The sequence below is a fragment of the Camelus ferus genome, chromosome 26 (genome assembly GCF_009834535.1).
Source record: "Camelus ferus isolate YT-003-E chromosome 26, BCGSAC_Cfer_1.0, whole genome shotgun sequence".
Taxonomy (NCBI): domain Eukaryota; kingdom Metazoa; phylum Chordata; class Mammalia; order Artiodactyla; family Camelidae; genus Camelus; species Camelus ferus.
In genome coordinates this window covers 9,129,269-9,146,726 of record NC_045721.1, presented here as the reverse complement: position 1 = coordinate 9,146,726, position 17,458 = coordinate 9,129,269, and the positions used below count along the sequence as shown (strand labels likewise).

The 17,458-nt window shown below is 33.9% G+C and overlaps 1 protein-coding gene across 4 annotated transcripts in view; it reads left to right on the top strand.

Annotated features, from left to right (window-relative positions):
• WRN (WRN RecQ like helicase) overlaps positions 1–17,458 on the top strand; it is an 89,524-nt gene that overhangs the window by 41,750 nt on the left and 30,316 nt on the right. For all 4 annotated transcript variants that reach the window (XM_014567632.2, XM_032468672.1, XM_014567633.2 and 1 more), the window contains 6 exons: positions 1,599–1,705; positions 7,587–7,774; positions 11,307–11,481; positions 12,844–13,025; positions 15,488–15,589; positions 15,874–15,966. In XM_014567632.2, the coding sequence (XP_014423118.1) occupies positions 1,599–1,705; positions 7,587–7,774; positions 11,307–11,481; positions 12,844–13,025; positions 15,488–15,589; positions 15,874–15,966 (847 nt within the window). The remainder of the gene's footprint in view (positions 1–1,598; positions 1,706–7,586; positions 7,775–11,306; positions 11,482–12,843; positions 13,026–15,487; positions 15,590–15,873; positions 15,967–17,458) is intronic.

The following is a 17,458-nucleotide window of genomic DNA, read 5'->3' as shown; positions in this document are numbered from 1 at the left end:
GTCAAACCTATAGTTTTACGGAAGGTTTTAATTTAATATAAAGGAGGAAGCTATCATCTTTGTTTTAACCTATTTAATTTAAAATCTGGGTCATTTTGTTTCTAAAGCTGAAGAAGTATAGTGATAACACTGAATTTTTCCCAGCCACTCAGCAGTAAACAGAATTTTGATGTGAATCAAACCATATTTGCTCGTATTTAGTAGGTTCCTTTCTTTCTTCCCTTTTTTTTTTCTGCTTTCTTTCTTTTCCAACTTTGTTGTAGTTGGTAATCTCGACGAATTGTAATTATATGCTTATCTGTCTCTTAGAATTTTGAGCGCCTCAAGATCATGGATTGCATTTTGTTAATTGTTTTATTTCTAGAGATGTTTGGAACATAGTGGGCATTTAATAACAACAAACAACAACAACAACAATAGTAATAGTTTTTAATTTTATTGAACTGTCTTTTATGCCAGGCCCTATCTTAGCATTTTATCTCGATGATCTAATTTAATCTTCAGAGTAACTAAAAAATGTTAGGCACTTTTATTATCTGCTTTTTATTTGTGGGAAACTGGCAGGTGGAAGCTTAAGTTATGTGCTCAAGGTAATAAAAGTGCTAAGCCAGGTTATGTATGCAGGTAATCTGACTCCAGAGCACATGTTTTTAATCTCGCCACTGGTGGCAACACCTTGTAAACACTCAGTTAAGTACCAAGTAGAGATCATCCCCATTGAAGGAAAAATTATTTTTGTCTTAAGTATTGGTATTTGGTAATCGAGGGCAAAAGCATTACTGACATTACTTTGAAACATCTGAAGACATTTTAATGGGTGGTTATGTAATAAAGCCCTTTTCTGAAAGGCATTACTGTACACTGTTGATTCCATTTCGGTGTGAGTCTGTGGCATGGGGGTGGAGTAGAGGGGTTGCTGGGGGAGGAAGTTCTTTCTTACCTACTTTGTACATAATGAGGTTTAGTTCTTCCCTTATCATTTTATATTAGAAAATGTGGATATCATCCTGTCTTCCAAAACTGACATTTCAGAGGAACTCTCTGCAATATAATATCTGATTAGTCATGGACAGTGTTGCATTTAATCTCAGTAGAAGTGTCCTGACTTTATCTCTTTGATAGCTAATCCATGAGATAAGATTGAAAGTATTACCAAACAGAAATAGAGCAGCTCTTTATTTTTAGGGCTTTATTGTTGCAGATGAGTGATAGCTTTGAGGACATAGTAATAGGAAGCAATTAATTTCTCTGGGGAATAATGCTGAAAGCTGAAATTCCATAAAGATGTTGTTTGCAAAATATGTATTTCCTTTTTTTATCCGTATGCCTTTTATCCATATATCTCCCCTCATCTATTCTCAATAATGATTTTTGGTGTTATCTCATGTTATTTATGCTTATATTTTTATAGGAACCAAATACTTTGATTTGAATTATGTATTTTGCTTCCTATTAGATTTATATGTTCTAAGTGAAGACAGTGATAATGATTTAGATGGCTTACTTTTTTTTGAACTTCAATTTTTATTTTCCTCATTTATATATTTTTCTTTGTTTCTTTGTTTGTTTTGTTTCTCTATCTTTTTTTTTTTTAATAGGTATTACAGTTATTGCTGTGGATGAGGCTCACTGTATTGCTGAGTGGGGACATGATTTTAGAAGTTCATTCAGGTCTTTGGACTCCCTAAAGGCAGTACTCCCGAAGGTAAGCTTTGCCAAGTGCAATGCCTTGAAATGACTTTCTTACCAGGGGAGAGTCCAGGATTGGGGAATGGCCAAAAAGCTGAAGATTTCTCTGTGAAAGGGCAAATGGATGATGTAAGCAGGGGAAAGATTTTTTTAAAAATTCTAACTTTGGCTTCCTTCTAAGGTTGGCATGTAATTTATTGAGGAATACTATAGAACAGCTGGCAAACTTTTTCTGAAACAACCAGATAAATATTTTAGGCTTTATGGACCCACATATATGCTCTCCATTACATTTAGTCGCAGCTCCATCCTTCTGGTGCTCGGGCCAGAATTTTTGGAATTTCTTCAACTCCTCTTATCGTCACAGTCCATCCCACATTTAAACAACAAAGAGACCTCATGAGGTCTTCAGGACATGTACAGAATCTGATCACTTCTCTGTCCATCCCTACCAGCGCCTGGTACCAGGCGCCGTCTCCTTTCATCTGGGCTGCTTGTTACAGCAGCCTCCTGGTTGGTCTTCTGCTTTCACTCTTCCCCTCCTCAGTGTGTTTCAATACAGCGTCCAGAGTGACACTCCCAAAATGTAAGTCCAATAGATCATGTCTTCTGCTCAGAACCCTCTGGTAGCAGACCATTTCACTCTAAGTAAAGGCAAACACCCCATATCTGTTTTCTCTTTGACCTCACCCTCTGCTGCTTGTCTCCTCTTTCGCTGGGTTCCGGCCACACTGTTTGCTCTCCTTGGTATTGGTCCTCCTACCGTAGGGCTCTGTTCCCACTCTTCTCTGTCCCCGAATAATTTTCATCCAGGTCATTCACATGGTGTGTCCCTTACTTTTCTCAGGTCTTTGCTGAAATACTACTTTTTTATTTAGGCCTCCTAGGCCACCACATCCAGAATTTCACATGGACCCCTCTACCGCAACTTCTAACATTTCTCGTATTTTTCTGTTGTTTTGTAAATAGCACTTACTGCTGTCTAGCTTAATGTACTGTATTTTGTCTGTTGCCTGTGGGTCTCCCCCTAGATATTCTTTATGGGGAGGGTTTTTTTCTTGCTTTGGTTTATAAAATCTAGAGTCCCTGGCACAGAGTGGATGTTCTATAAATAATTAAGTAAATGAATAAATAAATTCTGATGAAAAAGCTGAGAATCTGAGAAAGAACTCTCCCACACAGGCAGTGAGTGGTGGGGCTGGGCAATGCTACACCATGAGACATTGCTTGCTGCTAAAGCAAATGACTTGAAAGAAGTTTTAAATGGGTTTTGTCCTAAAGTAGAGCATGGTCCAGTAAAGGAGTTTAGGTTTGTACCTATAAAAGTAAAAAGCAGTAGTACCAAATGATAAATGGTGTATGGAACAGTGAATTTTATAGGAAGGTTAATTGTGTTAATAGCACTTGTAATAGAGAAAGAAGAGACTTGTATGGCAGAAGTCACTAGTTTTAGTGTTCCTTGGCTGCTTTCCCTTAATTTGGAACAGTTTAAAGTAAGCTTTTAGAACCTAGCAAGATTGCTTTCTGTAATCCTTTCCCAGGCCTTCGCTTGTAGAGGGACCGTATTAGAGGAGTTTTAAATATTGTATGCAGTTCTCACACACTCTTCAGCATTGACTTAAGTCTTTTATTATGTCAGGCTGTGGACTCCATTGGATCATTTTCATTTCTCGGAATGATTCATTTTAACACAGGATGTTCCTCAAGCAATGGCTGAGAAAACCTTGTTCCCCTGGTGTTTTCATGAATCCTCTTTATTAGCTAAGTGGTGAGAAATACCACCTGGTGGTTATGGGACTCTCATTTCCCTCACTGTGATAAATTACACTGGGACAACTGGTGTAAACCTGTGGTGTTTCTCACCATTGTTATTAAAGCACATTCAAAAATAGCAAAAAAAATTACTAACTTATTTTGCATAAAGACCCCCATTTGGAGAGAATCCGACAAAATGAGTCTCAAGAAAGCAATCAGGTAGAAAACTCTACATCAGCCATAAAGTTCTATAAAATTCAAATAAGAGGAACTGTGAGATCTGTGTGACATGCTGGATCTTTCCATTACTTTCTCCCCAGCCGGTTCACAGATCAGCACAGGGTAGACACTCAGTAACCACTTGAGTGAGTGAATGAATGAGGCATGATATCAGGGAATACAGAGTTAGAAAGAGCTACACGACCCAAATTTAGAAGCAGATGGACTGGCTGTAGTTCTTAGAATATGTATGTGTGACACTGTTGAAGTATATGTCCAAGTCATTCCTAAATTTATAGTCACGAGATTAATTTATATTTTGTTGCTTAACAAAGCTTGGTACTTATTACCAAAGAAACCAAGATTTGCCAGCTGAAAGAATAAGAGTTTCACTGAGTTGAAAACTTGGTATAACTAAGTGACAGGGTAATTTATCGCCCACACCAGTTTGCTTTTGAAAATTAAAGGGTGCAAGCTATTAATGACTGTGCCGTGATGACAGCGTACACTGGGAGTCTCCCAGCAAACCAGGATGTGCGGACACCTTTCTCATAACCGGCCTGTGTGTTAGTTTTAAGCTTCATCCTAGTTTGTAACTTTTAAATGTCATAAAGCACCACAGGCTTCTAATACGAAAGATTCTGCTCATTTCTGAAGTGAAGGTAAGTAACTATTGTTCCTTTAATATATTCCATTGCTTTATTCTCTTTTCTAAGTTGTGGAAACAACATTCTTAAGTGTGACTTCCCAGAATGTTGGCGGCAGAAGAGTGAATATACCTATTAGCAGGTCACTAGAATGAGGAATTTCTAGTGGCAAAGTGGGAAATTTTTAAGTTGAAAGGGAGGCTAACATTGTGTAGCACTCTCCATCTCATATTTTGATGAACCCTGAGGCCAGGAGAAGTTAGCCCTCGCCAGAGGCAGCAGCAAAGCCGGGAGCAGTGCCCATGTGTCTGAGTTCTTGAGCAGAATTCTTTTCAGTTACAGTGACAGTTGAGACTTCTAGAGCTTACTTGCTGTGTACCTTGCATTACGCCCAGCACGTTACACCTTTTATCGCAATGGTTTTACGAGGTTGTTGCTGTTACTGCAACTGTTTTATGGACGAGGACACCAAGGTTTAGAGAATGAAATAAGCTGCTCAAACTCTCACTTCTAGTTAGTGGCAAAGGCAGAATGTGAACTCAGGCAACTGATTCTAAGCCAGATTTTTGTGCTACTGTGCTGCTATTTTGTCTGATTTTTTTCCACTGTCGTCTTCAAAAGGTGTCATGATTCATGCTTATTTCCTTATTTTCACAAATGCATTGCTTGTCTGTTCATACATTGTATTGCTTAGAAACACACCAAGCCTTCTTTTCCCGTAGTCTCTATCCTGAAAACTTATGTCTTTATCTGCATATGCAGTTAAACAAGCATTTTTTAGTGCATTTATAAATTGTTTGAGTAAAGCACTTAAATTGATGAAAGTCAGTTGTTTTAAGGGCGAGAATATACTTGTCTTAAGAACTTCAGTGTTTAAACGCCCCTTATTCTCAGCCTTATATTTGATATAGGTATTTTCATTTGCTATAAAGATATATCAGATGTATACAGCTATATTAAGCCTTGATAGAGAAACTAACTTATTTATAAATTGGCCTGTTCCTATCAGTTGTCAGGCAGATGCCCTCTAAATTCAGAGAATAGTCTGATTGTAAGCCAGAAATCAACAAAGTTAATTTGGGGGTTATATTTTTAAATAATTTCACAGAATTTAAGGATAGAGAGTACAAAAATGCCAATTACCTTGTCACATTGATTTTGATATAATTTTTTGTACCAAATAACTTAAGAACTACTCCCAAACTTAAACTGATTTTTCTATGAGCTTTGAGATAATTTTTAATTCAGTAAACTACTGATTGTAAAAACAGTCCATAGTTTTAAGTAAGTTATATCTTGTTTTTCAAATTCTATAATTGTTTTTTTACAAATTACACTGAAATTGTCACTTATATACAAGATAATTGCTTAAACTGATTTGTGAAATAGATGTAGTGTATCTGGAGAGCTATGTTACGAGGTTATTATTTACTATATTTGTATATTGAGCCAAAAAGAGTATTAAGAAAGTTGTAATCTTGGATATAGAACAGCTAATGTTATTGGAACAATGACTTAAACCATTTTTCTGATTATGAAATAATAGCATAGTTGATGAGAACTCCCTATTACAATAGTGACAAAAATATTAAAGCTAGTTTCATGGGAAGTGTGTTGTTATCCTGCGTTAGAATTTCTGAAAGGTTACATATTCATGTTTTTCCTGGTACCTGCTGTGTTCCCTGCTTTGGCTGCTCACGCAGTCAGGACGTCTTCATTAGACTGAAAATAGAACATGACTTCGTTGCTCAAGGAATCATTTAATCATAGATGTTTCATTTTTTTGCATTTTTCTTGTAGATAGTATGCCATGATTAACCTACTAAAACTGGTGAGAGGTTATACAGGTCATTGAGAACTTTGCTTCTAGATCTGAAAAGCCATTTTTAATATAGGAGGCGGAAAGAAAAAAAGACTTGGGCTTTGTATAGTTAGATTTTTAGTGAATGAAGGATTTATAATTGGTGAATTATAGATTAATCAAAAATAAGTGATAACATACCTCTTAGTTATATCAGCATAATTACAAATGTAAAAAATAATAAATGAAGAGGTAGATAGCTAATAAGTAGACTTATTTAATAACATAAGTAGATTGCATTTAGAAATCTTATGAATTTAGTGTTTTGTTTGAATGATTTCTGATTTAAAAAAAAGTAAATATTAACAAACAGCTCAATTGAAAAAATGGACTGAAGACCCAAATAGACATTTCTCTAAAGTAGGCATACAGATGGCCAACAGGCACATGAAAAGATGCTTAACATCACTAATTATTAGAGAAATGCAAATCAAAACTACAATGAAGTATCACCTCACATCAGTCAGAATGGCCATCATTAAAAAGTCTACACATAATAAATGCTGAGAGGATGTGGAGAAAAGGGAATCCTCCTATTGATGGAAATGTAATTTGGTGCAGCCTTTATGGAGAACAGTACGGAGATTCCTTAAAAAACTAAAAATAGAGTTACCATATGGTCCAGCAGCCCCACTCCTGGGCATAGATCTGTAGAAAACTCTTAATTCAAAAAGATACGTGCAACCCAGTGTTCATAGCAGCAGCATTTACAACAGCCAAGACATGGAAACAAGCTAAATATCCATCGGCAGATGACTGGGTAAAGAAGTTGTGGTATCTATATATAGTGGAAATTACTCAGCCATAAAAAAGAATGAAATAATGCCATTTGCAGCAACATGGATGGACCTAGAAATCATCATACTCAGTGAAGTAAGTCAGACAGAGAAAGACAAATATCATATATGACTTACATGTGGAATCTTAAAAAATACAAATGAACTTATTTGCAAAACAGAAATAGATTCACAGACATAAAAAACAAATTTATGGTTACCAAAGGGGAAAGAGGATTGGGAGAGGGATGAATTAGGAGTTTGGGATTCACAGATACACCCTATTATATATAGAATAGTTAAAAGACAAGGATCTGCCATATAGCACAGCGAACAAATTCACTGTCTTGTGATAACCTATAACCTATAACAGAAAACAATCTGAAAAAGAATATATATGTGTATATATAACTGAATCACTTGGCTTAAAAAAAGTAAATGTTGTACTCAGAAAGCTGAGAATCAAGTTAAGTAGGAAGCGTTTTTCTTCTTCTTTGAAAAGAATAATTTTAAAGTTGCATTTTAAGCACTGTCCTCTGTTCCTCCTGTAATTGTCTTCCAGTCTCTTTCTAAGAAGGCAGTAGAAATGTTGAGAATTAATGAGCTCTATCCTTTGTTAATCAGTTTTACTTATTTCAGGTTCCAGTTGTTGCCTTGACTGCTACAGCAAGTTCTTCAATCCGAGAAGACATTGTACGTTGCTTAAAACTGAAGGATCCTCAGATTACCTGTACTGGTTTTGATCGACCAAACTTGTATTTAGAAGTTGGGCGAAAAACAGGAAACATCTTTCAGGATCTGAAGCAATTTCTTGTCCAGAAGACAAGGTGGGGATTTCATGGTTGATAAATTTTGCTAACTATTTCCTTCTTTTTAAAAAATACACTTTATTTTATTTTTTATTATTTACTTGTGATGTATATGTAACATGTTTCACAGTCTACTTAGCTTTGATTCAAGTCAAGTGTGTTGTAATCAAGGCAGTGAGTGAGGATATAGGCTAGTTTTGAAGGTAGAAACTAATTCTCATTTTTTGCACTGCATACTGTTATTTCAAGAGGATGTACACTTTTAATAACTGACAAATAAACAACAGAAAGAAGTGAGTCTTTTATCTGAATCCTGTCTAGTTCACCAATTATATGACTAACTTGAGTTTTAAGGAATTTAAAAAGTCCATCTTAATAATAAGTAATTTTGATCCTATGTTATGTGCCAAGGACTATGCGAGGCGCTTTATGTAAATGGTCTAGTTTAGTCCTTACAGCTGCTCAGTAAGCTGTGTGTTATTTTCACTTTACTGATGAAGAGACTATCACTAGCACTTCTTCCTGTTCATTTTGTTTGAGAGCATTTTATATGTACACCAAGAAAGCTTCCCTTAGTCTTAGTTCCTGATCTGTCTGCTCAGTGAAAAGCTTATAATTTGCATGTTATGAAATGTGTTTTTAAGTCAGAATACATGGAAATAATGTTTATCCTACCAATACAAACACAAAACAGATCTAGGTAAATAGAGTTTAAAGAACATCATTAGTGTTTCCCTTTTCAGAAAGGGATAAAAAGAAGATGGATCCTAGGTTAAGGAAACCCTATGGTAACTCTTGGGGTCCTTTCGCGTGAATTTAAATGTAGAATTCACTGTTCGCTTGATTGTCCTGTATTCAGATTAAAGCAAGAATGTAATGAATGTATTCTGAGTGTTGTGGCTGCTCTAGTGAGCTCTCAGAGAAGTGAACACTCAACTGTACTTCACTTTCTTTCCTAAAGGGAAAGTGTTCTCTTGAAGAATGCTGTTTATTTTAGCCTAGAGTCTCCACAATCAGATCACTTTCCTAATCTTGGTCCTTTTCTGTCTATCTTATTCTCAATCTCTATGTCACTTCCCCTAAGAAGCCTCTCCTTTTTGAAACTGTGTTTACTTTTTTTGTCCCTGATGTTGTGACACTGTGATTATATTGTCCTCTTAGAATGTCTTGTGTAAATGCTTTCTTCTCACCATCTTTCATGTGAATTCTGCTCATTGAGGCCTTTTTACCCCAGCCTCTTACAACGTCTCCTTACAGACCTGCCTGCCCCTCAGGCCTCCTTTGCTGCAGTCTATACAATTTTCAGACTTTCCATGTGAAAGCACATCCCGGAGTCTTGGTGTTTCCTTCCTGTGGCTCCCTCTTTCCTGTGGACTAAAGGCCGCACTCCTTACGCTAACTTCCAAGGCCATCCAAGATTTTGATATGTAATGTGACAATGGTGTTTCTAAAAAGCAAATCACGAAAGATTTTGTACCCGTTTTTAATCTTCCAACAAGAATTGTGGTAGCCGGGAACCACTGAGAGTCAGAATGCTTTCTGTAGCTATTGGGCAAATAGAAATTTTCCTCTTAATGAGCAATGGAATAGGGGATAAATTAAGACTACAGAATATTGCCTTTTATTTTCATTTTCTTCCTTTCAGTTAATTCTTTCATTTGTTTGTCAGTATTCACATTTTTTCCTATTCATTGTGCTAACATGTTTCTTAAACTCTGACCTTATTTGTTTTCTATATGCATGATGCATGTAAGTTAGATAAGCTTCTCTCACCTATCTAATTTATGGTTAAATGAAGATAGATTCTTTTTTCCCCCTCAAAAAACTGTCGTGAAGAAATAACAGTCTTCAGTAAACCACTTGGCAAGTAATGAATCTTTGTAATAGGAATTTTTACCCCTTTATTTTTCTGCCCTATAAGTTCAAATTTTTGTATTTTCTACTTTTTTTAATGTGAAAAGTGGTACATAATGCTAGTATCAGTTTGAACAATACAGATGCATATAAGCTGAAGGGTATTTAGATCTTCCAGTCCCATTCTTCAGTTATTACTGTTGATATTTTTGCATTTAGCTATTTATACACCTCTGTTCTCTGACTCCGTACTGTGCAAATAGGTGCTCCTAGTTTTTATTTTTTTTCCATTGTTGTGGTTGTTAAGTTGCTACAGAAATGGTTTCATAGTATATGCATTATTTCCTGTGATTTTCTTCTTTCATTTAAAGTATCTCTGCTGTCTTTCCATATATTATGTTTTCTTAAGTTAGGCCTTAATGTATAGGATGTTACAATATTTACATTTTAGTGAACAATTTTTCCTTCTTTGAAAAATTTTTTTAAATGAGTTTCTTGTACACTTATAAGATAATTTGTATTTTTTTCACTCCTTGGAGTTATCTACTATGAATTTTTGATATGGAAACTGGTCACTATAAAAAATTTCTTTGAGTAGATCATTCAGTAATACTTTTGGCATGAAATCACTGCCTTATTTTTCCCCTCTAAGTTTTCAGTGACTTTTACCATAGTTCTTCTTAAAAGTTTTTTAACATTTACTTTTAAAATATTTGTTTCATATCTCATAATATGACTGTACATAATGATGAACATTTGGATTATTTTTTACTATTACAATTTTGCTGTGAATGTTTGTGTATAAATATCTTCTAGCAGATTGCAAGTATATTTGTAAAATAGATAAGATATTCTATCAAAGGTTATATGTTTTAAAAATTAAATGAAATAACTCTTCCTAAATTTAAATAGTACATTCTTTTTGTATTGATTAGGTAAACATAAATAAATGTATTTAGGTAAGTGAATATATTGAGAAATTAAATATTCTTATGGAAATCATCATTTACACTTTTAATAAGTAAGCACAGGTTTCTAAAACAGACCTTCTAGCATATTGGTTTTTTTTTAAACAATAGTAATCACAAGATTACCAGTAAATAGTTCTTTGAACTATAGAAATGGTCTTTTGATATTCCATGAATGTTCTTGCTTTTTTAGTAAACAACTCAATTTTAGGATCATAAGAGGGAATAAGAGTAATGTAATATAAATTTTATCCCTTCTATGTAAACATTCACTTACATTTCTTACATAAATGAAGACTAATTGTTAATCTAGTACTTTGTATTTCCCAAAGTACGGAAATTGCATTTCCATTAGTTTAGAATATTTTAGCAAGGCCCTGCTTAAATAAATAAACTTGGCTCTGGTTTTAACTTTAATGTGAACAGAAAAATGGAAGGGAAGTCAAAGGTGTTTGGGATTTAACATAATTTATTTCCACATTTGACTTTCCAAAATGTTTTAGAGTTTTGCGTAGTTAAATATATTATTGGTTTTTATATGCTTTCTCTTTTTAGTTTTTTACTGAAAGGAAAATTAAAATTTAAAAATTAAATTGAAATTAAATAAAAAACTTAAAAAGAAAGGGAAAATTAAATAAAATGCAAACTGGTCTGAAACCTGTATTTATACACACACACACACATATACATATATGTATGTTTATTCTTTTGTTGTTCTTTGTCTTTAGTTCTGCCTGGGAATTTGAAGGTCCAACTATCATCTATTGTCATTCCAGAAAAATGACAGAACAAGTTACAGCTGAACTTAAGAAATTGAAATTAGCCTGTGGAGCATACCATGCAGGACTGAGTGTTAATTTAAGGAAACAAGTTCATCATAAGTTCATGAGAGATGAAATTCAGGTCTGAAGACTGATCATCATTACTGTCTCTTCCAAACATAGCGGAAACAGATATTTCTCTAATATTTATTGAGGAATAACATTTAAAAAAGAAAAATGAAATTAGAAAATTGGAATTATTATTAGATTGCTTACTTATTCCTATATTTATGTATTTATTCCTAAGACATTTACCCCCAAATAGAGTGAAACTGCCTAGTTTTGTTTACTCAAAGCTTTTCTTAATATTATTTCCATTCCTATATTTATTTTTCTTTCATTATTCTCATACTCCCTTTTGTTTGTTTAGGTTTCTTTTTTCTACTCTTGGTCCATACTAACACAGTTTTTTTTTTAATGGCATTTTAATATTTATCAGTTTTACACTCACATAGTTTAATGAACTGAATTGCTCTCCAGTGCTTACAATGAAAAGCATCAGCCTCTCATTCCTCCCCTGCCGCTGTTTCCTACTCCCAGCTCTTTTAGCTTATTCTTTTGGTGTTTGCCACTGTATCTTGCAGAACTGCTTAGTTTTTAAAATTTATTTGTTTATTAAGTTTTGGCATTATCTCTCTATTTCCCACTATGAAAGATGAAAGTATATATCTCTTTCATATCCCTTCCTGCCTCACCCTGTCCAAGAGTTTCTACCCCCTTTTCTCCCAATGTATTAACATTGTATTTTTGGTTAGATCAATGTATTTCTATTCAGATACTGTATTTTATTTAATTATTTCTCTATAAGCACTTTTCATCTCTAAGTCATGTAGTACATTATATAATTACTTTTCATGTACATCTTTTCATATTCTTATTGTCAATCCTTCTTTAAAAATTTGTTTAGTTTTTTTGTACTTACTGCTAATTCTTCCCTAAAATTTCCCCCATTCATGTAAATCTTATCCTGGTATACTTATTCGTATTAGATATTCTACCAACTTTATCCTTCTAAAGATGCAGAGATAAATTCATGTTTCATTCTACCATCTTTAAAGAGAAGCTTCCTTCCATCTCAGAATAATGCTAGAAAATATTAAGGTACTGTGCAGTCTTGAAACTTAATAATAACTCAAAGGCTCATTTAATGTAATAAATATTTTAAGAACCTCTTTTGTATCTGGTACTTATAGGTGTTCAGAGATACTCTTTATTTGCTACTTTTTTAAAGAGGGAACAGAAATCCTGTTTTATGGTCACCAATCCTTAATCTATAAATTGGGCAGATAATCTATTAATCTATAAGTGATTGGTTGAAATTATATTAAATTCAGTTTCATGCCAGGGACCTTAGTTATGAACTAATTATTCTTACCAGAAGGTACATATGTAAGGTTTTACTTCTGCTAAACGTTTGTCAAACTGTGTGGTTATTTATTCTCAGTGTGTCATAGCTACCATAGCTTTTGGAATGGGCATTAATAAAGCTGATGTTCGCAAAGTCATTCATTATGGCGCTCCTAAGGAAATGGAATCATATTACCAGGAGATTGGTAGAGCTGGCCGTGATGGGCTTCAGAGTTCTTGTCACGTACTCTGGACTCCAGCAGACATTAAATTAAATAGGTAAGAGCATGTCTTTCACCCGTGCAGATTTCTTTCTTTCCATATAAGCTTCCAAAGTATTTGAGGCAACATCCAAAAGTTAAAGTAATATGTATAAGTGCATTTAAAACAAAATAAAACAGAAGGGCATCTAAGAAGGACATTTGTGGAGTGTTGCCGCCCAGAGGAGATGAGCTGATTTCATCCATACCTCATTCAGTGTGGGGAATGAACTAATCAGGACGATACCCGGAATGTAAGGTCTGTCTTTTGGGACACTTTTCTAATATTGTTCATCCATGAGCTGTTTTTCCTCCTTAGGTTCCCTCAAGTTTCGATGTCTTCAGCCATAGTTACGTCAGATACCATTTATTTTGTTACTGTTTTTTTCTTCCTGTGCTACCATCGGGCTTATTCCAGGGGACTTCTACCCGTCTCATTTTTGACTCTCTTTACCGTTTCTGTCTCCTTTGTTAGTTTTATATTGTGACTTTGCAGGTTCATCAATAGATATGGTTCCTGTTTATCTGGGTCTTAAAAGGTATATTAAATGATTATCTCATTAAGATTTAACAGGGAGTAACAGTGATTAGTAGTCAAACAGTGGTGGTAAAAAACCCTTACTGAATCTTTAGTACAGACAGGTTGTTCTCTGCATCCTTGCTAAGGGAAATAAAACTAGGGATAATCAGCATAGAAAAGAATTCATCAAGGACTGAGGATGGATCTTTGTTGTCCTTGTGACAGACTTCTATTAGAAAAAACAAACTTTAAGAATAAATGGAGTAGTTGATTTTCAACTGAAAAGCTCACTGTGAGTCAAGAAATTTTTAGTCTGTCGTATGCTAGAATCCTGTGACTGAGAGAAGAAACTTGTCCAGTCATCAGTGTAAACGTGCAATTTTATATTTTTTATTGCAGAAGCCATACCATTGGCAAAGTCTCATTGTCTGCATTTGCCATTATTTAAAACAGTCAAACCCAATAGTTACTATAATCTTTGTTTAAAGGGAATAATTTGCAGATTAATTTCAGTTTAATGGATTTTTCCACTGGCTGCAACTGATTTATACTTATGGTATTTTTAAAATATTTCTTCCTTTTCAACTTGTTTTTATTTTGTGAAATATTGTACGTTAACTATTTTAATAGTCCCCCCAAAAGAATAAATACTCATTTGATTTGGTCTTAGAGACTTGTAATTTTCTTTTCTCCAATTTGTTACTGGAACTGATGAGCTTAGTTAAATGTAGGTCATCTGAACCAAATATGAGAAAGTAGCCAGTTCTCATTTATTTCCTTTGTTTTTTCTTTCTGAGAAGAAGGAGGTGAGGTAAACAAACAAAACAAAACAAAAAAAGGAATGATTTGTAGCCCACCAGCTAGGAATAATGAGATTAGGTGGTGAAACTGGGAAGGAACTAGAGTCAGTAATTGGAAGAGACTTTTTAGGGAAATTACATGCAAGGGCATGGTGGTTGGTGGTGTCAAATGATAAAAACATTGTTGAATAAGAGATCATTTGTGTGTCCAGACGTTGTGTCATCCTTGAATTGTACAGAGGTATTTTTTTTTTAATCAGTCAGAAGGTTGTATAGTCAAAATATCAGTGAGTGAGGTCCATTTTGATGAGGATCAGTATCATCACGTAGGTCTCATAGGTAAATTATTGTTTTCTTTCGAAATATGTGAAACCCATTCAGCTCAAGAGACCACTATTTATTCTTGGAAAGATGTGCATAGCTGTTTGGGAGATTGTCATCATCTGATATCTGATAGTCATGGAGTTTCTTCACAGAGTAAACTGAATCAAGATGAGGTATAGTAGCATTCACTTTTTAAAACAACAACAACAACAACAAAACACGTCTTGAGCGTTATTTGACAAGTTTTTATAAATTCAATATTATGGGGAAAATGGCTAAAATTGTTTGAAGAAGGAACTTAATTCTGCTACTTTACTCATGGCCCATAATACAAAGAGGTAGTTTTAGAGGGCTGAGAATTTCTCTGAAGATCTAAAGTGATGAAGGATCATATTTGGATCTTGAGTCTTTTTTGGTATTCTTTGTATAGATGCTTTTAGTTTCTCATATTAAAATAAATTAAAATAAAGAATAACCTTTTATTGGGAAAAGATGAAAATCCATGTATAATAGATTGCCAAAAAAGCAAGTAGCATATAAATCAAAATGAAAAACTTCAGAGTTTATAGTAGTTTTTCATAGGCAGCTAGAAAGTTGATGCTTGGACATAGGTAGAATTCTTTCAAAAGTAATCTTCATAAAGATCAGAAAAATGCTTGCCTTTTGTTGGGGGCCATTGACTGGGAATGTACACAATAACTTTCTGGGATGATAGAGATGTTCTTTGTCTTATTAGAGGTGTGGATGTTATAGGTTATGAAAAATAAATAGTAATAAATGCAATAACAAAATTGCTAATACAATTTTACATATTCCTGTGATATTTTTAATTGACAGGTACCTCCTTAGTGAGATACGTGATGAAAGGTTTCGATTATACAAATTAAAGATGATGGCAAAGATGGAAAAATATCTTCATTCCAGCAGGTGTAGGCGACAGTAGGTATTATTTATTTAATGTTAGTTACTGACAAGATTTATAGATTGTACTCTTAAGAAAAAAGTTTTGCAAAATAATTAGAAATATTTAGGAAAAATATTTTGTTGGTGTTACATATGTGCTGAATTTTTAAGGGAACATTCTTTGTGCCTCAGTAAACTGAAGCCAAATAATGAGGTCCTAGGTGAATCAACTAATGATAATTTCACCACATTATTTTTAGCAATGAATTTAACATATACATTTTTATTCTTTTATTTAATTTTTAATTTTCTCTTGATAGAATCATCTTGTCTCATTTTGAAGACAAACAACTACGAAAGGCCTCCTTGGGAATAATGAGAACTGAAAAATGCTGTGATAATTGCAGGTCCAGGTAAAGTTTCTTCTAGATGGACATTCTAAAAGTATTTGTCCTCCTTTTCAAATAATTTTTAATTGAATTTTTGTTGAATGATACGTATTGCAATTTTTAAAAAACAAATAATGAGTTTATTTATTAAAATAGAAGACAAAGCAAACAATATTACAATATTTTACTTTTATAAATAGGTAAACCAATAAAGTGGTAGACCTAAATCTTAACAAATCAGTAATTACATTAAATGTAAGTGTTGTAGAAAAGCACCATTTAAGGGAAGAAATTGTTAGAATTGGTTTAAGAATATGACCCATTATACTTCTGGTATAATTCATTATACTACTGGTGTAATTATGTAGGTAGATTAAAAATAAAAAGCTAAAAACTGTATACCATAAAAACATTAATGAAAGCTGGAGTTTTTATTTTAATGTCAGATAATAGAGACTTTGGGGAAAGAATATTACCAGGGTTAAAGAGGGACATTATATGATGATAAAAGGGTCAGTTTACCAATGTATCAGTCAGGATTCTCCAGAGAAACACGCACACGCAGATTGAGAGAAAGGGAGGGAGAGAGAGAGGTTGATCTTAAGGAATTGGCTCATGTAATTGTGGGGTTGGCAAATCTGAAATTTAGGGCAAGCTGACAGGCTGGGAAGTTGGGCAGGATTTCCTTGTTACAGACTCTGAGTCACACAGTCCTGTTCTCTAACAAACCTGTCTTTGCTCTTTAAGGTCTTCGTCTCATTAGATGAGACCTACTCACATTATCAAGGATAATCTCTTTTAAAGTCATCTGATTGTAAATATTAATCCCATCTACAAATTCCGTTTACCTTTAAAGTCTAGATTAGTGTTTGAACACTGGGCATCATAGCCTAGCCAAGTTGTTACATAAAGATCACCATTATATCCAAGAGTACATGTTCCTAAATGTGCATCTACTTAACAAGAGAACTGACAACATTGAAAGAAGAAGTAGATGTGGCTTCAAAATATCTCAGTAATTAATAGAACTAGTAGACAAAATCAATAAGAAAATAGAAGAAATGAGGACTGTCAACAGACTGGATCCAATTAACTTTTATAGAACATTCTACCCAACAACAGCAGGTACACATTCTTTTCAGGTACAGATGGAATGTTCACAAAAATAGATCATATTCTGAGTCATAAAACAAACCTTAACGAATTTAAAAGATTTGTATTTATACAGAATATAATTTCTAATTAAAATGGAATTAAACTAGAAAAAAATCAACAATGAAAAGATTATAGGAAAATCTCCAAAAACTTGAAAGTTAAATAACACACTACTAAATAATCCATTAGTTAAAGAGGAAGTCTTAAGGAAAATCAGAAAATATTTGGAGTGGAGTGAAAGATACAAAATGTATGGGGTGCAGCTAAAGCTATACTGAAAGGGATAATTAAAGCAGTAAATACTTATAATAGAAGAAAGGTTTCAAATTAGGAATTAAGCTTCCACCTTAAACAAGCAAAT